Raw genomic sequence first — 27706 nt, 5'->3', positions numbered from 1 at the left:
CTGTACAAAACCCAATTGTGGTCGATGCAAGAGTGTTATCTATAATATACAATAGCTGCATTTTTCCCACAGAAAGGTCCACACTTAAGGAGCATGAGGGAAAAAAAAAAAAAATAGCCCATTTGTCCCAGTCTAGAGTTTTACAAAAGCGTTGAATAGTCAGCAGTTTAGGGAGGTGTGCGCGCGGGGGTGGGGGAGCCAGTATCTTTGCTCATGTTTTAAAGGGGTGAAGTAGAAAATCTAGTCTCATACCTGGAGCTTCCAACACCACGATAAGCTTGTGGACCTTCCAGCTCTTGGGTTTCTTGGTGAAGCTGTGTCAAAAGAAAGCGACACCAGCTCTGTATCAGACGACCCAGATTCACCTTTCCTGTGGCCTCATCTGAATCAGCCAAAATGAGTCCCAATGCCGCTGCCTCCGGGATTGTTCGGAAAGCCCGCAAGAAGTTACTTGCCTTTCAGAGAGAAGGAAACAGTTTGAAATATTTAACCCCTTCATGACCCAGCCTATTTTGACCTTAAAGACCTTGCCGTTTTTTGCAATTCTGACCAGTGTCCCTTTATGAGGTAATAACTCAGGAACGCTTCAACGGATCCTAGCGGTTCTGAGATTGTTTTTTCGTGACATATTGGGCTTCATGTTAGTGGTAAATTTAGGTCAATAAATTCTGCGTTTATTTGTGATAAAAACGGAAATTTGGCGAAAATTTTGCAATTTTCACATTTTGAATTTTTATTCTGTTAAACCAGAGAGATATGTGACACAAAATAGTTAATAAATAACATTTCCCACATGTTTACTTTACATCAGCACAATTTTGGAAACAAAATTTATTTTTGTTAGGAAGTTATAAGGGTTAAAATTTGACCAGCGATTTGTCATTTTTACAACACCATTTTTTTTAGGGACCACCTCACATTTGAAGTCAGTTTGAGGGGTCTATATGGCTGAAAATACCCAAAAGTGACACCATTCTAAAAACTGCACCCCTCAAGGTACTCAAAACCACATTCAAGAAGTTTATTAACCCTTCAGGTGCTTCACAGCAGCAGAAGCAACATGGAAGGAAAAAATGAACATTTAACTTTTTAGTCACAAAAATTATCTTTTAGCAACAATTTTTTATTTTCCCAATGGTAAAAGGAGAAACTGAACCACGAACGTTGTTGTCCAATTTGTCCTGAGTACGCTGATACCTCATATGTGGGGGTAAACCACTGTTTGGGCGCACGGCAGGGCTTGGAAGGGAAGGAGCGCCATTTGACTTTTTGAATCAAAAATTGGCTCCACTCTTTAGCGGACACCATGTCACGTTTGGAAAGCCCCCGTGTGCCTAAAAATTGGAGCTCCCCCACAAGTGACCCCATTTTGGAAACTAGACCCCCCAAGGAACTTATCTAGATGCATATTGAGCACTTTAAACCCCCAGGTGCTTCACAGAAGTTTATAACGCAGAGCCATGAAAATAAAAAATAATTTTTCTTTCCTCAAAAATGATTTTTTAGCCTGGAATTTCCTATTTTGCCAAGGATAATAGGAGAAATTGGACCCCAAATATTGTTGTCCAGTTTGTCCTGAGTATGCTGATACCCCATATGAGGGGGTAAACCACTGTTTGGGCGCACGGCAGGGCTCGGAAGGGATGGCATGCCATTTGGCTTTTTAAATGGAAAATAAGCTCCAATCATTAGCGGACACCATGTCACGTTTGGAGAGCCCCTGTGTGCCTAAACATTGGAGATCCCCCAGAAATGACACCATTTTGGAAACTAGACCCCCAAAGGAACTAATCTAGATGTGTGGTGAGGACTTTGAACCCCCAAGTGCGTCACAGAAGTTTATAACGCAGAGCCATGAAAATAAAAAAAAAAAAATTTATTACCTCAAAAATGATTTTAGCCTGCAATTTTTTATTTTCCCAAGGGTAACAGGAGAAATTTGACCCCAAAAGTTGTTGTCCAGTTTCTCCCGAGTACGCCGATACCCCATATGTGGGGGTAAATCACTGTTTGGGCACATGCCGGGGCTCGGAAGTGAAGTAGTGACGTTTTGAAATGCAGACTTTGATGGAATGCTCTGTGGGCGTCACGTTGCGTTTGCAGAGCCCCTGATGTGGCTTAACAGTAGAAACCCCCCACAAGTGACCCCATTTTGGAAACTAGACCCCCAAAGGAACTTATCTAGATATGTGGTGAGCACTTTGAACCCCCAAGTGCTTCACAGACGTTTACAACGCAGAGCCGTGAAAATAAAAAATCATTTTTCTTTCCTCAAAAATTATGTTTTAGCAAGCATTTTTTTAGATTCACAAGGGTAACAGGAGAAATTGGACCCCAGTAATTGTTGCGCAGTTTGTCCTGAGTATGCTGGTACCCCATATGTGGGGGTAAACCACTGTTTGGGCACACGTCGGGGCTCAGAAGTGAGGGAGCACCATTTGACTTTTTGAATACGAGATTGGCTGGAATCAATGGTGGCGCCATGTTGCGTTTGGAGACCCCTGATGTGCCTAAACAGTGGTAACCCCTCAATTCTACCTCCAACACTAACCCCAACACACCCCTAACCACAACCCTAATTCCAACCCTAACCCTAAGGCTATGTGCCCACGTTGCGGATTCGTGTGAGATATTTCCGCACCATTTTTGAAAAATCCGCGGGTAAAAGGCACTGCGTTTTACCTGCGGATTTTCCGCGGATTTCCAGTGTTTTTTGTGCGGATTTCACCTGCGGATTCCTATTGAGGAACAGGTGTAAACGCTGCGGAATCCGCACAAAGAATTGACATGCTGCGGAAAATACAACGCAGCGTTTCCGCGCGGTATTTTCCGCACCATGGGCACAGCGGATTTGGTTTTTCATATGTTTACATGGTACTGTAAACCTGATGGAACACTGCTGCGAATCCGCAGCCAAATCCGCACCGTGTGCACATAGCCTAATTCTAAAGGTATGTGCACACGCTGCGGAAAACGCTGCGGATCCGCAGCAGTTTCCCATGAGTTTACAGTTCAATGTAAACCTACGGGAAACAAAAATCGCTGTGCACATGCTGCAGAAAAACTGCACGGAAACACAGCGGTTTACATCCCGCAGTATGTCACTTCTTTTGTGCGGATTCCGCAGCGGTTTTACAACTGCTCCAATAGAAAATCGCAGTTGTAAAACTGCAGTGAAATGCGCAGAAAAAAACGCGGTAAATCCGCAGCGGTTTAGCACTGCGGATTTATCAAATCCGCAGCAGAAAAATCCGCAGAGGACCAGAATACGTGTGCACATACCGAAACCCTAACCCTAACCCTAACCCTATTCTAACATTAGTGGAAAAAAAAAAAAATTTCTTTATTTTTTTATTGTCCCTACCTATGGGGGTGACAAAGGGGGGGGGGGGGGTCATTTATTATTTTTTTTATTTTGATCACTGAGATCTATTATCTCAGTGATCAAAATGCACTTTGGAACGAATCTGCCGGCCGGCAGATTCGGCGGGCGCACTGCACATGCGCCCGCCATTTTGGAAGATGGCGGCACCCAGGGAGAAGACGGACGGGACCCCGGCTGGATCGGTAAGTATGATGGGGTGGGGGGGGGGGGGGGGGACCACGGGATCTGAGCATGGGGGGGGGGGGGGGGAGGGGAATCGGAGCGCGGGAGGGGTGGAACGGAGCACGGGGGGCTGGAACGGAGCACGGGGGGCTGGAACGGAGCACCGGGGGGAGCGGACAAGAGCACGGGGGGGGGGGGGGGGGGAGCGGAGCACTGGACGGAGGGGAGCCGGAGCAGTGTACCGGCCAGATCGGGGGGCTGCGGGGGCGATCGGTGGGGTGGGGGCACATTAGTATTTCCAGCCATGGCCGATGATATTTCAGCATCGGCCATGGCTGGATTGTAATATTTCACCCGTTATAATAGGTGAAATATTACAAATCGCTCTGATTGGCTGTTGAAAGTGAAACTGCCAATCAGAGCGATCGTAGCCACGAGGGGGTGAAGCCACCCCCCCTGGGCTTAACTACCACTCCCCCCGTCCCTGCAGATCGGGTGAAATGGGAGTTAACCCTTTCACCCGATCTGCAGGGACGCGATCTTTCCATGACGCCGCATAGGCGTCATGGGTCGGAATGGCACAGACTTTCATGACGCCTACGTGGCGTCATGGGTCGGGAAGGGGTTAAAGTCAGATACAAGAAAAAAAAAAAAAAAAAAAAAAAAAGACCAAATATCAATGACTGTTACGCACCTACAAAACAGGTCAAAGTTTGACAAACTTTCCTGCATTTGCCAATTGGCACAACCGTTCTGCAACGTCTAGATCTACACTTGCAGATATAGTATCATTCTAACAATATACCACAGCTATGATCCAGGATCAAATGTGGCGTAAAGACTAATTGCTTGGCATAGTGTTCTGTGATTAACCTCACTCCAGCAGAGCAGAGGAGTGGGAATCAGAAAGGGAGGAGAAGACCCCATTTACAGTCCCTGTGCACAAAAAAAAAAAAAAAAAAAAAAAAAAAACACCGAATTAGCAGAAAAAGTCAGTTCAACAGCAAGATTTAGGATTGTGTAATAGTTATAGGACATGAGAAAAATGGATTTAATGTTTAAATCCTTTTCTGACTACTTCCAAGGAAATTCAACAAAATAGGCAATTAGATCCATCTGTGTAGTAAGTCTTACTTGGCAAGGGTCTCCACGTGACAAATCCAACATGTGGAAAAGAAAGCCGAGCTCACAACTCAAGCAGAACTCCTTTTGACAGAGGTGGTTTTGGACAAGACATCTTACTGGTTCCAAGAGGTACATAACCTACGTAGAAAATAAAAATAATGAAATGAGATAACAGATTTCAATCACTTATAATGTACTAGATGGTGGCCCGATTCTAACGCATCGGGTAGAGTATGTATGTATGTATGTATGTATGTATGTATGTATGTATGTATGTATGTATGTATGTATGTATGTATGTATGTATCAGCCACATAGTATATAGCACAAGCCACGTAGTATGTAGTGTAGGACTGTCCCGATCAGAGTTACCGTGATGAGGTGGGATGGCTTTTGTGCTATTTTTTTTTTATCAAAAAACAGTATTCCTAAAAACTGTTATTTAAATGCACTTTTGCTTTTTTACTTAGTTACATCAGAGTTTTCGTTTTTTCTCTTGTAGGTTTCAATATTTTGTGGCCAATGTGAACATGCGTTTAACCTCTGCATGTGTACCAACTCAATTTAAGCTCAATTTTGTGTTCCCCCCCCCCCCCCCCCCATGTAGTATATAGCAAACAAATACTACGTGGCCTGTACTATATACACTATGTGGCTGCAATATACATACCTATTGTAGGATACCCAATGCGTTAATACATGCCACGCAATATACAACTGTGGCCACGCAGTATATAACAGCCCATGCAGTATATAACACTGGCCATGTACTATATAGCGCAGCATATAGCAGCCACGCAGTACAACACTGCCCACGCAGTATATAGCAGCCACGTAGTATATAACACTGCCTATGTAGTATATAGCAGCCACGCGGCTGCTATCTAACAGCTCGTGTAGTATACAGCAGTGTGGGCACCATATCACTGTTAAAAAAATATATACTCACCCGGTGGAATCCACCGAAGCTCCGGTGATAGGCGTGTGGCTGCTGCCATCTTCCGTTCCCAAGATGCATTGTGAAATTACCCAGCTGACTTAGCGGTCTCGCGAGAATGCTAAGTCTTCTGGGTAATTTTGCAATGCATCGCCGGAAACGGAAAGTGGCGGCCGGCGCTAGTGGATCGTTGGACAACGGAGGGCGAGTATAGCAGGTTTTTTGTTTGTTTTTTTAACATTAGATCTTTTTACTATTGATGCTGCATAGGCAGCATCAATAGTAAAAGCTTGGTCACACAGGGTTAATAGCGGTGGTTACGGAGTTAGTTACCTGTGGCATAATGCGGTCTGTTACTGCCGGCATTAACCCTGTGTTAGCGGTGACTGGAGGAGAGTATGGAGCGGGTGCCGGGCACTGACTGCAGGGAGTACGGAGTGGCCATTTTCTTCCAGACTGTGCCCGTCGCTGATTGGTCGTGGCAAAACAGCCACGACCAATCAGCGACTTGGATTTCCATGACAGAGGCTGCGACCAATGAATATCCGTGACAGAAAGAAGGACAGGCAAAGACAGAAGTGACCCTTAGACAATTATATAATAGATTACTAAATCATGTGTCGGCTCCCTGTGATGTGGGTTTAGGAGTAGAGCCTGCAGATGATCCATAATGCTGCCATCATCTACCTCCAACAGCAACAAGTTGAATGGAGCGCCATATGCAGCTGTGCACATTGACATCAGCACTTAACATGTTAACAGCCCATGAGATGAACGGCTTTAATTGACAATCTGTGCCAATGCAATTGCAGAGCGCGGATGGCCTGTACTCCTTTAAAAGCCGGCCTGTTGCTGGTGTTCACTACAGCAGCACTCTGGCATTGCCCAAGCGATCAGACAAGTCACAGAATCAAATCAAGTTTTGGGTGGGTTGGTGGGTGGGGGGGGGGGGGGGTGCTGAAAATCTCAGCTTATACGGTAAGTTTCATGTGATGACGGATGCAGTGTTTGACGTGAAGGTGAATATTTTGTAAAAGGTTAACCGATACATACAAGCATGTGTGTTACATGATCTGTAATGAACTGGATAATAGTGTTCCTATAAGTTGTGGCATGATCTGGAGAGAGCTGAAAGTATAAAAACTCCTGCATCAGTCACTGAGCGAGTGCCACTCGTCACACTAAAGAACACCTGAGGTTAGTCAGATTTCCTGGCTTAGAGTGTGACAAATATATATTATTAAGGTGTCAAGCCACAGTCTCTATGTCAGACATAATTGTTCCTTGTTCGCTCCACCATAATTTGGCTGGTCATTTACCACCACCCACACAGTACAGGCCCCCTCCTCACCTGGATCATGCTGTTGCAGTAGGCGTTAGGAATATGAGGCTCCAGGCCAGCAAATAAGGTTTTATTGTAGTGCTTAAAGTCAAAATCTTCTAACCCAAGCTTAGAATATTTTATGGTAACCTATGAGAGAGTTAAGAGAATTAGCTTCACACCTTTGTCATAAAGGGCAACGTACAGCACAATGTGCATACACACAACAAGTGCCTGGATTTTTGTTATGGACATTCAGATGACAATATAGTAAAAGAATATATACACAACCTTCCTATACTTTTTGAGCACCATATAGAGATGAGGTTCTTCCTCTCTTCCTATTGGAGATTCTGGAACTTGGCTAAAGCTGTCAAAATCATTTTCCAACTGATACGGCACCTAAGAGGCAACATATGCAACATTACAGATCTATGCAAGCTGTCCCAAAGACATTAAGTACCGCATACGTTTTTGTGGCCAAGTGTTCGGTAACTTCTTAACAGAGTGCTTCTCTGAACAGCCCCAATTACAGTGGAAATTTTGCCTAAAACCCAACAGCTCTTGCTCCCTGCCCCTACACCCACTGGGTCAGTTGCATGGGGGGGGGGGGGGGGGGGAATACAAAGCGATTGTTCAGTGTTGGGTATACATCAATTGGGAAGGCAGATCCCGTATACTCTGGCTGCTCTATGGGGAGTCCAGCTTTGCCCGACAGCTTGATTCTCACTCATGTTGGGCAAAGCCAGAGACTTACCACTGAGCCTGTACACTACTGTGCGCAATTCGGAGCAGTGGTCTGTCCAAACAATGGGGTTCTTGGGAGGCAGATGCCCACTGATCAGAAGTTATTTGTAGTGTCTTATATTAAAACTGTACAGCAATTTGTTTTGCCCATGTTAAAGAGTACACAGCCTTTAAAAGGCATGGATTCAGCTTTGGTGAACAGTTATCAAACCCCTAATGATTAGAGGAAGAGGGTAGGAGGTCCTGGAGTGTCAAAGGAGAAAAAAAAAAATAAACACGAAAGTGATAAAACTAACTATACACAGTCTGCAATGGTGAAGGCTCACTAAATTCACACCTGATTTCTGAGCCTTGTCCTAGGATTGGGAGAATAGCCAATAAATCCAACTTGTTTCATGGTGCGGAGTATTTCTTGATCTACAGGAGGAGCATGACTGAAGAAAGAGAAGCTTGTTAGTACAGACTGAGGAAATTATACAACATGAACAATGAACATGATCTCATTTTCAGCCTGTTAACATTTACAGCCAACCTTTTACATACAAAATTTCTAGAAATATTTCTTACATGTTAGAAAATTAAAAGAATTTTGAAGTATGTCACCACTATCCAAATGAACTGGATTTTTTAAGGCATGGTCCCCCATTTACATCTAGTTATATAATATACCCCTCCCCCCTCCATTGTGACCTTAGAATATGCCATAAATGTACAAAATGGGAATACCCCCTTCTAAGGACTCCGTTGTACAGTGTCAAATTGTTTCAGAAAGACAATTTTCTGTGGCTGACAACCAGACAGACTATATTAAAAAAAAAAAAAAAAAAAAAAAAAAAATTTAAAATATGCTGAATTACCGAGGAGCTGGTGTGGCGTTTGCAGATGGCCAATCAGAGAGCAAGGGTTCATTTATTAGAGGCACAGGGATAAGAGAAAGCGGCATGAGATCCTGATTCCAGTCCAAATGTGGCAAATTGTCCACCAAGCAGGGCAATGCAAACTCAGAGGCACGAGGGTATGTGTTAAATGTTGCTTCTGGAGTGTCTGCCCATAGGTGCACACAGCCGTCAGAGTCTCCGAATGCCAAAACTTGTTTGCTAGCAGACACATCAAAAGACATAATAAGCTGGCTCACAGTGCCAACATGGAAGATGTCAGCAGGACTAGCCAGACCAGTGGGTTCGCAGAACTGGCACTGACCTGTAAGAGGTGGAAAATGGTTACCATAACATCACGAATCTGCAGTCAATATCCATATACGATTTTACAGATTATAATGGTTGTAAGAAATGTTATTTATTGGCAAGTTTGATTACCATAACCAGAAAACACTGAGGGAGAAGGGATCAGATTCCCAGATACTGGAAACCTTACAGCTTCGGAGAACCTCAGCACCCGAGTTGTCTTTTTTTATTTTTCATAGGCAATATTTCAGTTTCCAGACACAATGGAATATAAATCGAACAAATATAACAACCTGTGGTGGGAGGAGGTTTTCCCCACTCTGCTGATGAAATCTTTTAGAGAACCCACAACATTAAGGCTAGGTTCACACTGCGATAGCAGCAGCCCGCTCAGCACATACGCCAACGGGCTGCTGTAACGCAAGTGCCGGCGTTTGCATCGCGCTAGCGCAGATAGAGTATCTGCTAGCAGTGACGGACCCGGAAATGCTGCAGCCCGCATCTGTCACTCAATGATGGCACATCCATAGCGCACGCTCATTGTGGGCGTGTGCTAGCGATGCGTCTGACACTGCAGTCAATGGCGGCCGTAATTGACTATGTTACACCGCGGCATAAATGCGGTGTAACGTAATCTGTCTGCCGGACACCATTTGACGCAGTGTAAACTCAGCTTGAGGGAGCTAACTACTTTGACAACACTTGGGGGTGAGGGCTGTTAAGTTAAAGGTACTGCTTTTTATGAGAAAAGGGGAGGGGGAAAAAAAAACCCACACAACATTATGAGCTTACCGCGCTGGGAAATAATAGCTAGCCGGGAAGCGTATGTAGGGATGAAGCGTAGAAAGAGGGGATCAACATGAACCTGAAGAGGAGTAATCGCCCGCATCATACGCAAGTCATACACCTTCAGGAATCGGTCACAAGCGAGAACGTTCATGCGACTGGAGAATCCACATGTCACCACAAGATTTCCATGGACATCAAAGTCAGATAAACTATCAGAGTACGCATCAAACTCGTGCTCAACTTTAAATGTGCGTAGATCTCGTAATGAAAGCTGCAGGGTAAACCAGTGGATTGTTAAAAAGCAGATCAGGGTAATTGACAAAATGCTTACACAGATGCATATTGCTAAAGAGAATTCACAACACCCCACACCTCATTTTCAGCAGTCAGTTATTTGCAGCCAAGTGTTATTTTAAGGCAGGGATTTATGTGCTCACTGTAAAATCCTTTTCTCTGAGCAACTCATTGGAGGGGAGGGGGATCCACAGGACCATGACTTCAGGAGCCCTCCGCTGCTACCAAACCCAGTGTACCTAGTCCCCGAGTGGGTTTCGTCACTGTCGCAGTCCATGGCTTTACTAGCCAAAGCAATAGAGACTCTCCACAGAAACCATCGGCCAGCAGGGGCTGATCTCAGTCAAAAACTCCTCAGGCATCTAAGAAACAGGCCCATAGCACATCTCCCAGGCCTTCTCGCACCTTGGCATCCGTGTGCTCCAGGACCAACTTAGAGCCCTTGTAAACCTTTAAAGGTCTGGTTGATGGCCTCAATGAGACTGTCCACTGTCGCCTGATAATCCAGATCAAGGGGCAAGTCAGAACAGGATACTGAGTCCTAGTCACTGCAAACCCTGGGTGAGGGGGAATGGGAAACGGAGCCCAAGGATGCCAATGTGTGAGAAGGCCTGGGAGGGAGGGTGGAGGAACCTGCCAAAACAGGCAGACAAGTGCCCTGACCGGTGGAGGGATATTGGAGAGATTATTGCTTTGGCTGGTGAAGCCATGGACTGCGACGAAGCCCACTCAGGGGGACTAGGTACACTGGGTTCAGTAGCGGCAAAGGGCTCCTGATCGTATGGTCAGACAGCGGTAGGTAAGTATGTAGTGTTTTTTTTACTTTTACGCTGGTAACCAGGGTAAACATCGGGTTACTAAGCGCGGCCCTGCGCTTAGTAACCCGATGTTTACCCGGGGACTTCGGGATAGTTGGTCGCTGGAGAGCTGTCTGTGACAGCTCTCCAGCTACCAAACAGCGGCGCTGCAGCGATCGACATCGTTGTCGGTATCGCTGCAGCGTCGCTGAGTGTGAAGGTATTTTTACACTCACCCAACACTCATTTCATTGAAGCCCTCATCTCCTGTAATAAAAATATCCCTCACCAGTCACTGCCACACCATAATCCAGGTCTGGGAATAAATAGTTTTCAAACTGGACGGTATCAAGATGTGGCCGTCCAGACTGAGAACCACTGAGGAATGAGCTGCTGCAAGCGCAGCATTTGTGACCTCATCGAGGTTACTGCGGGTCACAAGCTACGTTCCCAGCTGGGCTGAACTGCTGTGACCTCAGCACCAAGATAAATTTCTCGCGATCAACACCCTGACAAAGTCAGTGCGTTCAAGTTACCGCACTTCAGTCTTGCTGGGAATGTAGCTTCACTTACACGCAGTATTCTTGATGAGTACACCACTGCTGCGCTCGCAGCAGCTCATTCCTCAGTGGTTCTCGGCATGGACAGCCGCATCTTGGCATTGCCAGGTTGAAAACCAATGTCTGGAGATAAATGAGTATGATGTGGGAGAGAACTATGGACAGGTGAGTGATATTCTTGTTTTTTTTGTTTCAGGAGATGAGGGCTTCAATGGAATGGGCCATATACTCACCAACCGTAACTGTTTAAAAAAAAAAAAAAAAAATAGGAAATGTGTTTTGTTTTGATTTCAGTAGATTATAGACTTGCCGTGCGTTTACTTACAATACAACTATAGGATTAGTAATAGAGAAGAGTCTTAGGGTACCGTCTTACAGTGGCACTTTGGTCGCTACGACGGCACGATCCGTGACGTTCCAGCGATACTTACGATCTCGCTGTGTCTGACACGCTACTGTGATCAGGAACCCCCGCTGAGAATCGTACGTCGTAGCAGATTGTTTGAAACGTTCTTTCGTCGTCAAGTGTCCCGCTGTGGCGGCATGATCGCATTGTGTAACAAAGGTGTGCACGATATTCTCCACCTCCTCTGCTGATTATACATCGCAAATACGTCATGAAATTATCGCTCCAGCGCCGTGCATTGCGAAGTGTGACCGCAGTCTACGACGCTGGAGCGATAATGGAGTGACGCTGGAGCGTCACGGATCGTGCTGTCGTAGCGACCAAAGTGCCACTGTGAGACGGTACCTTAAGAAAAATCTCTCCATTACCAATCTGTGGTCTTTGTGTCACTGGACAATACAAAGGTGACACTACAGGGAAAGTGCCAGAATTTGCACATCTAATAGGCAAGCATTTACTGGGTGGCTGAAAATACCAGCTCCCAGTTGTGTTTTATAAAGGCTGGTTGTCAATTTTTTAGCAAATTTACAATACGACACAATAGGAATATGGATAAACTTGCAATTCTGGGAATATGCTTTCTATCCACTGAAAATTATGAAGGTCTGTAAGAAAATTACAAATCTGGCACATGCACCAGGCAGAATAACTTACAACAGGGTGTAGTTTAGATCCAATTAATAGATTTATAAGTTATAGCAATATAGAAGATACCTTTCCAGATGCATGTCCACAGAAAAAGAAGCGGTTTGATTGTCGCATCACTGTAATACCAGGTACTTCAACTGTATACTAAAAGGGTAAACAGGTAATTAAAATATAGGTAGCAATTATACCCCAGCCTTTCGTCACACATTTATCGCCTTATCCAGTGGCTAGATCTAGTAGGAGAACCCCTTTAACTGTATTACTACTGCTTGCAATTTTATATTCTACAGCCAAAGGCTGCCGTCACACTAGCAATATTTGGTCAGTATTTTACCTCAGTATTTGTAAGCCAAAACCAGGAGTGGGTGATAAATACAGAAGTGGTGCATATGTTTCTGTTTTACTTTTCCTCTATTTGTTCCACTCCTGGTTTTGGCTCAGAAATACTGACCAAATACTGATAGTGTGACGGCAGCCTAAAGAACAGGAGACAATTCATTAAGACTGGTGCTGTTCATGCCAGTCTTGGATAAGGAGATGTGCTGGAGTCAGATGTTACTGACCCATAACAAAAAAAATAAAAATAAGAAGAGGCATGTTCAGAATTCAGGAGCATCAAAAGAGTGGTGTGCACTTTGCCACAATGAACATTGCCACAGCTCAGTTTTGCCAACTTTGTCAGAGATGGGCAAAAATGGAGAGAGAAAGCCAAAAGTACAACAGACTTGGATTGCAGAAAAGTTCAAATTGTCAAAGCCGTTTATGACATATTACTGATGTTGCAGCAAAGTATGTAAAACTGCAGCAGCCCAATTTAAGAACCAAGTTTAATTCTGGTAGGAGCCCTCATATGCAGCCATTTTCCCAGTAGGGACTGGGGAATAAACTAGAGAAGCCAACAGTATTACCATCTTAGGGCAGTCTCACACGTCCAGATAATTCCGGTACCGGAATTATCGGTACTGGAATTGTCCGTGTGCCGATGCGTTTGTGGCACACGTGTGCCCACTGGGTACCACACGCACCGTGCAGGAGACAGCGCTAAAGTTTAGCACTGTCCCCTGCATCTGGTGCTGAAGCCGCGATTCATATCTTCCCTGCAGCAGCATTTGCTGTAGAGAAGATATGAATAATCGTGTTTAAAATAAAGATCCATGATCCCACCCCCTGTGCGCCCCCTCGCTGTTATTAAAATACTCAACCGGCTCGCTCCCTCGCTGGCGCTGCTTCCTGTCCTGGCCACACCTTCTACTGTATGAGCGGTCATGTGGGGCCACTCATTTACAGTAATGAATATGCGACTCTACCACTACTGGAGGTGGAGCCGCATATTCATGATTGTAATGGGCGGCTCCACGTGACCGCTCATACAGTAGAAGGTGTGGCCAAGACAGGAAGCAGCGCCAGCGAGGGAGCCGGGTGAGTATTTTAATAACAGCGGGGGTGCACAGGGGGTGGGGTCATGAATCTTTATTTTAAACACAATTATTCATATCTTCTCTACAGCAAACGCTGCTGCAGGGAAGATATGAATGGTGGCTTCAGCACCAGTTCGGGGGGGGGGGGGGGGGGGGGGGGAGGGAACAGCGCTTACAGTGGCGCTGTCTCCTGCACGGCACACGGACAACGTCCGTGTGCGGTACATGTTTTACACGGACCCATTGACTTTAATGGGTCAGTGTACTCCCACCAGCATTGACATGTCTCCGTGTTTGGCACACGGAGACACGGTCCGCAAAAAAAAAAAAAAAAAACATCTGCACAGATGCATTGATTTCACTGTGTCTACTTGTGTCAGTGGCTCCGGTACGTGAGGAAACTCACCTCACGTACCGGAGCCACTTACGTGTGAAACCGGCCTTACATGGAGCTTCCCAACCCCTCCCCCCCAAGGCTTCCATATCCACCAGTCATAAACTACCATAGGTTTTCACAGTTGTAGCTTACTGAATCCCTGACGTGAGCAATAGGGTGAAGCATGTTTGGGTTCACATGAAAGGTAATGTAAAAGGCAAGTCCATTACCTTTTGTGTTTCCTGCACAGTGTTCAGATCCATCTGAATGACATGGTTCTGCATACCTCCCATGAGTAGAGTGTTGTCGTCTGTGAGCAAGAGACTGTGGTTATCTATACTCTCATCCATCCTAGAAGCCAGAATGAGGATCAATAAGTTAATACTGTAAGCAAGTAATGAAGTATGGCAGTAAAGAATAGCTGAAGAACCCATTATAAATTTCTAAAAATGTTGGTACAATTATCCTTTTAAATGAAACAGCCAAGAACTTACAGGTAGTCAAAGATGGTAAGTCCACCACGCGTCATGCATTTCAAGTTGTTTTTTGTGAGGAAAAGAACACCAGTGTCCACACTTTGGATCTGTCGGATATCGTTGCTACCATGAACTTGAAAAGATGAATATCTCTCGAGGGCTGGACTGAAGAAGGATGTGGCATGACCCTAGACAAGGAGGGCAGAACACACAGCTGATTATAACTGCGACAACCTGCTCGACTTAGCCCTGTGCCTTCATGCCTAATAGTTTGTGCCAAGCAATACTTTATGGGGAAACTAGTAAGTTGTAGCAAGTAATAGGTCTGCACTTTTCATTTACAAAATTGGCCGCTTGATATTGATAGTTTTCTGCTTAATAAACCGATTTGGTATACATTACTTACCCCATGGTTTCCAACCCAGAGCATCTCTTCTTGAAGATCAAAGTGGACAGCTGACACAGGCACGCCAACCTCCGAGACAGTCGTGTGTAGCTCCGAGTACATCCCTTCCATGATCCGCACAGTCTCTGGGACAGGGATCCCTTCCAGACCAACACGCTCATGGCTTAACTCTACAGGCTGCAGAAGACCAGGGTTCAAGTGCGGATCAAGAACTGGATCCAAGGGAGCATGTAAGGCAGGAGGGTACTCTGCCAAAGCTGGGTCTAGCCCATCGAAATTCATGACGACTGGTAAATAGGGATTATGTAAAACTGGAGGTGGTAAAACTGAAAGAAAAAAAAAAAAAAGTGTAAATAACCGTTAAAGAAGTATCTTTTCACCTTATAATGTTATCTAAAAGGTATCCGTGCTGCCAAGACAGACAAGTCAATGCATGCTGCTGTACAACGCACACTTTCAGAAAACCAGAAGTAAAAGGATATAATATATACCCCCTTTATTTATGCCATATACACTAAAAGATGGTTGTCCCGCAAAGTACCGTGTATACTCAAGTATAAGCCGACCCGTTCCCCCCCCCCCCTAGTTTTGCCACAAAAAAAAAAAAAAACTGGGAAGACTTAATGACTCTAGTATAAGCCTAGGGTGGGAAATGCAGCATCTACCGGTAAATGTCAAAAAATAAAAAGATACCAATGAAAGTAAAATTAATTGAGACATCAGTAGGTTAAATGTTTTTGAATATCCATATTGAATCAGGAGCCCCATATAATGCTCCATACAGTTCATGATGGGCCCCATATTAAAATGTGCCCCATATAATGCTGCACAAAGGTTAATGGCCCCATAAGATGCTCCATAGAGATATTTGCCCCATATAATGCTGCACATGGCCCCATGAGATGCTCCATACAGACATTTGCCACATATGCTGTGAAAAAAAATATATATATATATATATACGGTATATATAAAAACATACTCACTTCTCAGGCACTTGCTATATTCTCCTGTCTGCATTCCACCAACAGCCGCTGTGTCTTCCCCGTCCTCCGCACTGACGTTCAGGCAGAGGGCACACTAATCGTGTCACCGGGCCCTCTGACCTGAGCATCAATGCGGAGGACAGAGAAGACGCATCGGCGGCCGTGAGTGGAACGGGGAGCAGGTGAATATCGCGCACTGTGTTATACTCACCTGCTCCTGGAGCGGTGCAGTCCCTGGTTCTCCGGCAGCTTCTTCCTGTATTGAGCAGTCACATGGTACTGCTCATTACAGTAATGAATATGCAGCTCCACCCATATGGGATTCCATATTCATTACTGTAATGAGCTGTACCATGTGACCGCTCACTACAGGAAGAAGCTTCCGGCACCCAGAGAGCCAGGGACCGTGCCAGGAGCAGGTGAGTTATTAGACAGCTGCCACTCACCCTTCCCTGCCGATCCCTGGGTATGACTCGATTTTAAGCCGAGCGGGGCAATTTCAGCCTTAAAAAAAAAAATAAATAAATATGGGCTGAAATTCTCGGCTTATACGTGAGTACATACGGTACATCTTAGAATAAGTTCCACAACTGGATTGGGGGGCTTCCTCCCCCGTCCAGATGTGGTATGAACCTACAGCCATAACACAGTAGGGGCACATACCGTATATTAGTATTATCCCAGCAGAGGAACATTTTGTTTTAAACATCCAATTTTGGAACTTTTAAACGTCTTAATTAAGATGTTAGTCGAAACGCGTCGGAAGAATGCTGCCAAGTGTGCATAATGCTGTAAGAAATTTTACTTATTTACAAGTGGTGTACCATAGGATACAACCCTTTCCTTTAAAAAGGAAAAAAAAAAAAAAAAGAAATAAATTTTAGTGATTTTACTACATTCCTGCTGGATTCATCGATTTTTCTTATTTTAAAGGGAACCAGTCAGCAGGATTGTGCACAGTAACCTACAGACAGTGTCAGGTCGGCGCAGTTATACTGATTAAAATGATACCTGGGTGATGAAATCCGTCTTGTGGTTGTTTAATCTTGTTTTCAGTTAATGAGTTCTTGAGCTTTGGGTGGTCTGTGGGGTGCTTTGGCTCATTGTCATCTTTGTGGGCTTAAATCACAGGTCACTGACCCTTCTGTCACCTGCCTCTTATGATTTATACTGCGCTTGACCAGTTAGGCTACTTTCACACTAGCGTTAACTGCAATACGTTAAAATGCGTCGTTTTGCAGAAAAAAACGCATCCAGCAAAATATTTTGCTGGATGCGTTTTTTCCCCATAGACTTGTATTGGCGACGCATTGCGACGGATTTGCATACGTCGGTATACGTCTTTCGACGGATGCTTCGAAATTAGGCGACACGTCGTCTGGAAAAACGTAGATTGCAACGTTTTTTGGCTCCAACAAAAAAAAAAAAAAAAACGTGTCTCGGCGCATCCATTGGCATGCGTCTTTGGCTACAATGAAAGTCTATGAGCGACGGATGCGTCGAGACGTCGTACGACGCAATGCAGCGCTGCAATACGTTTTTTTTCTACTGAGCACGCTCAGAAACAGGATTTTTTTAGCTAATTGGCCAGACATCCCCAAATAGACGGATCCGTCGAAATGCTGTATGCGTTGCATACATTTTGCACTTTTTTGACGCATCCGTTTTTTCGGCAAAAAGACGTTTTTGTGACGGTTTGCAGTTAACGCTAGTGTGAAAGTAGCCTTAATTGTGGTCTTTTATTTATTTATTTTTATTTGTTTTTTTTAAAGGGAACCTGTCACCCCCCAGGTGTTTGAAATTAAAAGAGCCACCTTGTGCAGCAGTAATGCTGCATTCTGACAATGACAAGGTGGCTCTTTTAGTTATTGGTGCTGTAACTGCAGAAATAATCCGTTTTGTAATTTGTCCGAAATACCTGTCTTCAGTCCTGGAGGCAGGTCTTTCCCCCCTGCTGCAGACGCCTCACACCCGTCACTCAAGTCTTCTTGGCGCCGGCTCCTCAGCGAAGCTTGTTTTGAAATCTCCCGGCGCCTGCGCTCTTGTCTTGCCTGGGGCAGGCGCAGTGAGCGCTGCCCGTCTGTCCTCATATGCAGTCTCACTGACTGCGCCCGCCCTGTTTGTGAATCCCAGCCCCGCAGTGTCTTAGGATTTATTCACACTGCGGGGCTGGGATTCCTGGGCATGCGCACTGCGACCTGGGTGAGTGGCTTAGACACAGTGCACGTGCCCAGGAATCCCAGCCCCAGTGTGAATAAATCCTAAGACACTGCGGGGCTGGGATTCACAAACAGGGCGGCCGCACAGGCGCAGTCAGCGAGACTGCATATGAGGACAGATGGGCAGCGCTCACTGCACCTGCCTCAGGCATGACAGAAGAGCGCAGGTGCCGGGAGATTTCAAAACAAACAGCGCTGAGGAGGCGGCGCCAAGAAGACTTGAGTGAAGCGTCTGCAGCGAGGGGGGGGGGGCCTGCCTCCTACTACAGGTTCCCTTTAATATAAATTGTTTACAGCAAAATGCTGCCATTTTTCTGGAGCCATTTTTTTCCTCCAACAAAATGCACAGCAGCATTTATCTGTGATGCTCTTAATTGGCTTGTGCCGAGTTTTGGGAACCCGTCACCTGAATTTGGCGGGACCGGTTTTGGGTCATATGGGCGGAGTTTTCGGGTGTTTGATTCACCCTTTCCTTACCCGCTGGCTGCTATATTGGATTGAAGTTCATTCTCTGTCCTCCGTAGGCAATCTTGCCTTGTGCAGGCGTGTACTACAGAGAACAGAGAATGAACTTCAATCCAATATAGCAGCCAGTATGCAGCCAGTGGGTAAGGAAAGGGTGAATCAAACACCCAAAAACTCCACTCATATGACCCAAGACCGGTCCCGCCAAATTCAGGTGACAGGTTCCTTTTAATCGATGGACAGCACTTGTCGATAGATGCTACTGTGCAGCCAATGGCATTATTGCTGTCGTTAGATTTTTTATGTTTGTTAAGACCACAAAATTAACTGCTCAAGCGCAGTATTTAAAAATAGGAGGCAGATCACTGAAGATCTAGTGACCTGTCATTTAAGCCCATACAGATGAATATCTAAGAGCGCCACATGAAGACTTCCACAGGCCGTCCCAGAGCAAAACTCAACTGAAAATAAAGATTACATAACCACAAGATGGATTTCATTACCCAGGTATTTTAATCAGTATAACGGCACTGACCTGACACTGTCTGTAGGTTACTGTGCACAATCCTGCTGACAGGTTTGTTTTAAGTCCAAGGTCTACTAATTAAGGAAGCAACCTCTTAAGGTAAAGAAGAAAAAAAAAAAATACACACTTGAACATCGTTATGAGAGTACGCTCGTGTGCTAACCGAGAGGCTTCGTCATGCTCAAATATGTAAGGGTATGTGTCCACGTTCAGGAGTTTACCTGCATAAAATCCTGACCAAATCCTGAACAAATCTGCACCTGAGGTCACTGGCAGGTCACCTGTGTTGTCCTTGCGTTGTTTCAGCAATGTAAGGACATGCTACGTTCTTAAAAGACGTGCCGCATGTCCGTTTCCGCGGGTCTGCCACATACGTCTTTTAATGCATAGTGGAGACGGGATTTCATGAAATCCCCTCCACTATGCTGTAACATCCGGACGCTGCTGCTCAACGTAGCATCAAACAAGCAGACATGCAGCATATTAGAGTGTGCTGAAGTCGCTCAGTTAGCACCATCTCCAACCACATTCGCTCATCACCAATTAAGACTTAAAACTTGCACAGTAGTGAATATTTATATACAAGATAAGCAATGTACAGCTGTTCTATAATATATATATCCGTGAAATTGCAGCATGTGAACACTATGCACCCATTGTGATGAAACCTGCACAGAAAAAAAGCTAGAAGAAGAGACAGACGCAATAAATGATTGGAGCAGATATCAAGTGCTGAGCTGGGGCCATACAGTGAGGCTGTGTTCACACGTTCCGGTTTTTTTGCGGTTTTTCCCAATAAAAACGCTATAAAACCGCAAAAAAACGCATACAATAAGCATCCCATCATTTAGAATGAATTCCGCATGTTTTGTGCACATGATGCGTTTTTTTCCGCAAAAAAAACGCATCAGGCACAAAATCCGGACATGCTCTATCTTTTTGCGTATTTCCCACTCCAAAATGCATTAGGAAGTGTCCGGAAAAAAACGCGGCAAAAACGCGTGCGGATTTCATGCAGAAAATGTCCAGAATTGTCAGGAATTTTCTGCATGAATTCCTGAACGTGTGCACATAGCCTGACACTGGAGCCAGGTGTGTGCACTGGACTGTGTAGTAAGAGTAGTGGTAGTGTATACGTGCGCAGCACACAGCTGTGTATACGTGCGCAGCACACAGCTGTGTATACGTGCGCAGCACACCCCATAGTGTATATATGCACAGCACACCCCATAGTGTATACGTGCACAGCACACAGCTGTAGATACAGAACACCCCATAGTGTATATATGCACAGCACACCCCATAGTGTATACGTGCACAGCTGTGAATACAGCAGCACCCCCCAGTGTATACGTGCACAGTACATAGCTGTGAATACAGCAGCACACCCCATAGTGTATACGCGCACAGCACACAGCTGTGAATACAGCAGCACAGCCCATAGTGTATACGTGCACAGTACACAGTACACAGCTGTGAATACAGCAGCATCCCCCACAGTGTATACGTGCACAGTACACAGATGTAAATACAGCAGCACACCCCATAGTGTATACGTGCACAGCTGTGAATACAGCAGCACACCCCATAGTGTATACGTGCACAGCTGTGAATACAGCAGCACACCCCATAGTGTATACGTGCACAGTACACAGCTGTAGATACAGCAGCACCCCCATAGTGTACACGTGCACAGTACACAGCTGTGAATACAGCAGCACACCCCATAGTGTACACGTGCACAGTACACAGCTGTGAATACAGCAGCACCCCCCATAGTGTATACGTGCACAGCACACAGCTGTGAATACAGCAGCACACCCCATAGTGTATACGTGCACAGCACACAGCTGTGAATACAGCAGCACACCCCATAGTGTACACGTGCACAGTACACAGCTGTGAATACAGCAGCACCCCCCATAGTGTACACGTGCACAGTACACAGCTGTGAATACAGCAGCACACCCCTGTGAATACAGCAGCACACCCCATAGTGTATACGTGCACAGTACACAGCTGTGAATACAGCAGCACACCCCATAGTGTACACGTGCACAGTACACAGCTGTGAATACAGCAGCACACCCCATAGTGTATACGTGCACAGTGCATAGCTGTGAATACAGCAGCACCCCCCATAGTGTATACGTGCACAGTACACAGCTGTAGATACAGCAGCACCCCCCATAGTGTATACGTGCACAGTACACAGCTGTAGATACAGCAGCACACCCCATAGTGTATACGTGCACAGCACACAGCTGTGAATACAGCAGCACACCCCTGTGAATACAGCAGCACACCCCATAGTGTATACGTGCACAGTACACAGCTGTGAATACAGCAGCACACCCCTGTGAATACAGCAGCACACCCCATAGTGTATACGTGCACAGTACACAGCTGTGAATACAGCAGCACACCCCATAGTGTACACGTGCACAGTACACAGCTGTGAATACAGCAGCACACCCCATAGTGTATACGTGCACAGTGCATAGCTGTGAATACAGCAGCACCCCCCATAGTGTATACGTGCACAGTACACAGCTGTAGATACAGCAGCACCCCCCATAGTGTATACGTGCACAGTACACAGCTGTAGATACAGCAGCACACCCCATAGTGTATACGTGCACAGCACACAGCTGTGAATACAGCAGCACCCCCCACAGTGTATACGTGCACAGTACACAGCTGTAGATACAGCAGCACACCCCATAGTGTATACGTGCACAGTACACAGCTGTGAATACAGCAGCACACCCCATAGTGTATACGTGCACAGCACACAGCTGTAGATACAGCAGCACACCCCACAGTGTATACGTGCACAGCACACAGCTGTAGATACAGCAGCACCCCCCACAGTGTATACGTGCACAGCACACAGCTGTAGATACAGCAGCACCCCCCACAGTGTATACGTGCACAGCACACAGCTGTAGATACAGCAGCACACCCCATAGTGTATACGTGCACAGCACACAGCTGTAGATACAGCAGCACACCCCATAGTGTATACGTGCACAGCACACAGCTGTAGATACAGCAGCACACCCCATAGTGTATACGTGCACAGCACACAGCTGTAGATACAGCAGCACCCCCCATAGTGTATACGTGCACAGCACACAGCTGTAGATACAGCAGCACCCCCCATAGTGTATACGTGCACAGCACACAGCTGTAGATACAGCAGCACCCCCCATAGTGTATACGTGCACAGCACACAGCTGTAGATACAGCAGCACACCCCATAGTGTATACGTGCACAGCACACAGCTGTAGATACAGCAGCACACCCCATAGTGTATACGTGCACAGCACACAGCTGTAGATACAGCAGCACACCCCATAGTGTATACGTGCACAGCACACAGCTGTAGATACAGCAGCACACCCCATAGTGTATACGTGCACAGTACACAGCTGTAGATACAGCAGCACACCCCACAGTGTATACGTGCACAGCACACAGCTGTAGATACAGCAGCACACCCCATAGTGTATACGTGCACAGCACACAGCTGTAGATACAGCAGCACACCCCATAGTGTATACGTGCACAGTACACAGCTGTAGATACAGCAGCACACCCCATAGTGTATACGTGCACAGTACACAGCTGTAGATACAGCAGCACCCCCCACAGTGTATACGTGCACAGTACACAGCTGTAGATACAGCAGCACACCCCACAGTGTATACGTGCACAGTACACAGCTGTAGATACAGCAGCACACCCCATAGTGTATACGTGCACAGTACACAGCTGTAGATACAGCAGCACCCCCCACAGTGTATACGTGCACAGTACACAGCTGTAGATACAGCAGCACCCCCCACAGTGTATACGTGCACAGTACACAGCTGTAGATACAGCAGCACCCCCCACAGTGTATACGTGCACAGTACACAGCTGTAGATACAGCAGCACACCCCATAGTGTATACGTGCACAGTACACAGCTGTAGATACAGCAGCACACCCCAGCAGGCTGCACAGCCTCACCACGTGCACCACCAGCTCCTCCCCCCACTGCAGGACACACTGCCGGCACCAGCAGACACCAGTCCTGCCCAATGCAACAAACACAGACACCAAGAGTGGCCCGAGGGTGAAGCCGTGCAGCCCACTGGCGACCAGTCACACACGGCCGTTTGTGGACACGCAGGAGGCGCCACTGCTTCATAACAATACTGAGGAGCATATACATTGGACAGGGATGTACAGCAGCTCCCCCTCCGTCCATGGCCCCACGTCGCACAGCGTGGGCTCCAAATGCCTGCGGGGAAACATTGTCCATCATTACCTGCTTCAGGACACCATCTTTTGTATGTGGCCACCCGCGCCACAGCCTATCCCCGCCTACAAGCCTGGCTGGACTGGCAGCACAGTGCACCAATCAGAGCGGACTTCTAAAATAGCTGAACCAATAGAATCTCTAGAAGAGCTTGGAGCCCAGAGACTGCTTGTTGACGGAAACAGCGGCGGAGAGCGAGATGAGGCTGCAGGACGGAAAGAGAAAGGAGTCAAACTTAATGCAGCCAGGAGAGTTCGCGTATGGTTAATTCACGTACAAGTTAATGTGAACATGATGCAATATACTGTCTGTAACATTTATTATTACAAGGTGTTCATTGTTATTTCATTGTTATATGTGTTTTACCAAAGTCTGGATTAGGCTACGTTCACATTTGCGTTGTTGGGCGCAGCATCTGCGACAGATACCGACGCAAGCGTCATGCGCCCCTATCTTTAACATGGAGGGCGCATGGACATGCGCCAGTATGCGTTGTATGACGCATGCGTTTTTTTGGCGCACCAGACAGGGCGTGGACGACGCTACAAGTTGCAGTTTTGATGCATCACATTTCCGAAGAAAAACGCATACAAAGCACCTGCGTCGTAAATGCGTAAAAAAAAACCACATTAGTGTCTATGAAAAACGCATAGGGCACAGGTGCCTGCGTTGAGCCGCGTTTTTTGACGCATGCGCCTTTTGACTTAATGTATTTTTGGGGGCGTTTTTGATCTTCAATTGTATAGAACAACGCATGCGTCAAAAGACGCGTTGTGTATGCGTTTGACATGCGTTGTGCGTTGCGTCGACGACGCTGCGCCCAACAACGCAAATGTAAACGTAGCCTTACACAACATCAAGTATATTACCACAAGTAATAGGAGGGTAGTGTGAAGTCAATATTATTATTATTTATTGTTATAGCGCCATTTATTCCATGGCGCTTTACATGTGAGGAGGGGTATGCATAATAATAACAGGTACAATAATCGTAAACAATACAACTCATAACTGGTACAGGAGGAATGAGGACCCTGCCAGCGAAGGCTCACAATCTACAAGGGATGGGTGAGAATACAGTAGGTGAGGATAGAGCTGGTCATGCAGCGATTTGGTCGATCGGTGGTTACTGCAGGTTGTAGGCTTGTCGGAAGAGGTGGGTCTTCAGGTTCTTTTTGAAGGTTTCCATGGTAGGCGAGAGTCTGATATGTTGGGGTAGAGAGTTCCAGAGTAGGGGGGATGCGCAGGAGAAATCTTGTATGCGATTGTGGGAAGAGGAGATAAGAGGGGAGTAGAGTAGGAGATCTTGTGAGGATCGGAGGTTGTGTGCAGGTAAGAATCGGGAGACGAGGTCACAGATGTATGGAGGAGACAGGTTGTGGATGGCTTTGTATGTCATGGTTAGGGTTTTGTATTGGAGTCTTTGGGCAATGGGGAGCAAGTGAAGGGATTGACAGAGGGGAGAGGCCGGGGAATAGCGGGGGGACAGGTGGATTAGTCGGGCAGCAGAGTTTAGAATAGATTGGAGGGGTGTGAGATTGTTAGAGGGGAGGCCACAGAGCAGGAGGTTGCAGTAGTCAAGGCAAGAGATGATGAGGACATGCACTAGGGTTTTTGCAGATTCTTGGTTGAGGAATGTACGGATTCATGAAATATTTTTGAGTTGAAGTCGGCAGGAAGTGGAAAGGGCTTGGATATGTGGTTTGAAGGAGAGATCAGCGTCAAGTCCAGTCATATCGTCTATGAGCGTCATCACCTGTGGTAGAATCCGGAACCGAAGCTCGGCACAGTTTTGTTCTGGAATAGTCATGGTTGGGATACATCGCTGCTTAACCCCTTCACGCCGCCAATTTCCATCTTTCTGTTTTCTACTTCCCTTCTTCCAAGAGTCATACTTTTTTTTAATTTTTCCGTCCCCATACCAGTGTGACGGCTTCTTTGTTGTGGGATGAGTTCTATTTTTTAATGACACCATTCAATTTATTATGTGCCGCCCTGGAAAACAGGAGGGAAAAAAGTGCAATTCCTCAATAGTTTTTTTTGTTTGTTTTTTTTATTTACCATGTTCACTATATGGTAAAACTGACCTGCCATTATGATTCTCCATATCAGCACGAGCACGCAGATACCCAACATGTGCAGTTTTTTTTCATTTAAGGCCTCTTTCACACTTCCGTCGGGAGTGTCACGTCCTAATGCGTCGGCGAGAAATTAGAAAATATTGGTAAAACGTATGCAACGTTTCCAGTATTTCGACGGAGGCGTCTCCAGGATTTGCATAGTGGGGAAGCAGGATTTTCTCTTCCGGCACGATAGATAGAGAGACTTTTCCCCAAGCTGGAATATGCTTCCAGGAATGCTCAGAAGTAAAAACTGCATCCGTCACTGGATTCCTGCGTTTCACAGTGTGCGTAGAATCCAGTGTCCATAGGCTCCCATTCTGTGAAACGATGTATGCCGCAGGAGGCGTCGCGGAACGTTTTTCCACTGCACACAAAAAAAGTTTCATGGTATTTTTTTGAAAAGACGGGCCGTCAAATTCCGCAGGATCCAGTGCACGACGGACGAAACGTGTGGCCATCCGTCGCTAATACAAGTCTATGAGAAAATGCAGGATCCTGCAAATTTTTTTGCAGGATCCTGTTTTCTCAAAAAACAACGTATCTCGACTGGGCTACAAAGACGGAAGTGTGAAAGAGGCCCAAGTGGTGAAAAAATTGTACTTTTGTAAAAATAAATGACCTGTGTCACCATTTTCCAAGACCCGTAATGTTTTACATTTTTGGTTGATGTGGCTATTAAAGGGATTACTCCTTGCTCCATGAGCTGATGTTTTTCTGCAAAGGTGTATATAGGTTTTCCGGCACCCAAGGTTTTGGTACCACTCCCCTCCCCTTCCTCCGGAGTCACACTTGCGAGTTCAATGCGAGAAACTCGCGCATCAAGTCCATGCACTACACGGCAGCAGTGCCAGGAATTGATGCAAGAGACTCGTGCGAGTTTCTCACATTAAACCCCTGCCTTAGGGTACCGTCACACTATACGATTTACCAACGATCACGACCAGCGATACGACCTGGCCGTGATCGTTGGTAAGTCGTAGTGTGGTCACTGGAGAGCTGTCACACAGACAGCTCTCCGGCGACCAACGATGCCGTGGTCCCCGGGTAACCAGGGTAAACATTGGGTTACTAAGCGCAGGACCGCGCTTAGTAACCTGATGTTTACCCTGGTCACCAGCTTAAAAAAAAACAAACAGTACATACTTACATTCCGGTGTCTGTCCCTTGCCGTCTGCTTCCCGCACTCACTGACTGCCCGCCGTAAAGTGAAAGCACAGCACAGAGGTGACGTCACCGCTGTGCTCTGCTTTCACTTTACGGCCGGCAGTCACAGTGCGGGAAGCAGACGGCAAGGGACCTGACGGACACCGGAATGTAAGTATGTACTGTTTGTTTTTTTTTACATTTACGCTGGTAACCAGGGTAAACATCGGGTTACTAAGCGCGGTCCTGCGCTTAGTAACCCGATGTTTACCCTGGTTACAAGCGAATGCATCGCTAGATCGGTGTCACACACACCGATCTAGCGATGACAGCGGGAGATCCAGCGACGAAAGAATGTTCCAAACGATCTGCTACGACGTATGATTCTCAGCAGGATCCCTGATCGCTGCTGCGTGTCAGACACAGCGATATCGTAACGATATCGCTGGAACGTCACGAATCGTACCGTCGTAGCGATCAAAATGGCACTGTGTGACGGTACCCTTAGTCTCGTGCTGATGAGCTGCTCTTCCTAATTCTCTCAATGTTCAGTGCAAAACCGAGAGACGCAGGAAGAGAAGCTCGTTGTCACGTGACCCTAAGTATGAAAATAGCTTCCATGTAATGACTGATGGAACCTGCAGAGCTGAATCCTGACAGACAGTATATTACACCCTGTTATAATTGGCTACAGGGCTTCGTTTTGTAATTTAAGGGCTTGTCCAGGTTTGAGATGAAAGTCTACAGTCATTCTATGTGACTGCAGGCTTCTGAATTCTCACAGCACATGCACTGCTCCCTTTTAGGAACCACAGCACTGATGAGAATTAGTATCATAAATAAACATTTACATCCAGGTACCTCATAGATTATTATTTATTTTTAGAGCACCATTGATTCCATG

The 27706-nt window shown here is 46.1% G+C and overlaps 1 protein-coding gene across 2 annotated transcripts in view; it reads right to left on the bottom strand.

The window, feature by feature from the left end:
- Positions 1-23615, bottom strand: part of PAN2 (poly(A) specific ribonuclease subunit PAN2) — a 78512-nt gene extending 54897 nt beyond the window's left edge. For both annotated transcript variants that reach the window (XM_069758431.1, XM_069758430.1), the window contains exons 1-12: positions 23546-23615; positions 15032-15357; positions 14644-14813; positions 14380-14500; positions 12422-12499; positions 9654-9921; positions 8535-8877; positions 8015-8111; positions 7222-7332; positions 6961-7080; positions 4682-4810; positions 253-455 (exon numbers count right to left, since the gene is read on the bottom strand). In XM_069758431.1, the coding sequence (XP_069614532.1) occupies positions 253-455; positions 4682-4810; positions 6961-7080; positions 7222-7332; positions 8015-8111; positions 8535-8877; positions 9654-9921; positions 12422-12499; positions 14380-14500; positions 14644-14813; positions 15032-15313 (1922 nt within the window). In that variant the 5' untranslated portion in view covers positions 15314-15357; positions 23546-23615. The remainder of the gene's footprint in view (positions 1-252; positions 456-4681; positions 4811-6960; positions 7081-7221; positions 7333-8014; positions 8112-8534; positions 8878-9653; positions 9922-12421; positions 12500-14379; positions 14501-14643; positions 14814-15031; positions 15358-23545) is intronic.
- Positions 23616-27706: the final 4091 nt, after the last annotated feature.

The sequence above is a fragment of the Ranitomeya imitator genome, chromosome 3 (assembly GCF_032444005.1).
Source record: "Ranitomeya imitator isolate aRanImi1 chromosome 3, aRanImi1.pri, whole genome shotgun sequence".
Taxonomy (NCBI): domain Eukaryota; kingdom Metazoa; phylum Chordata; class Amphibia; order Anura; family Dendrobatidae; genus Ranitomeya; species Ranitomeya imitator.
Note: the sequence above shows the minus strand (reverse complement) of the source record. Positions and strands in the feature narration are given on the sequence as shown.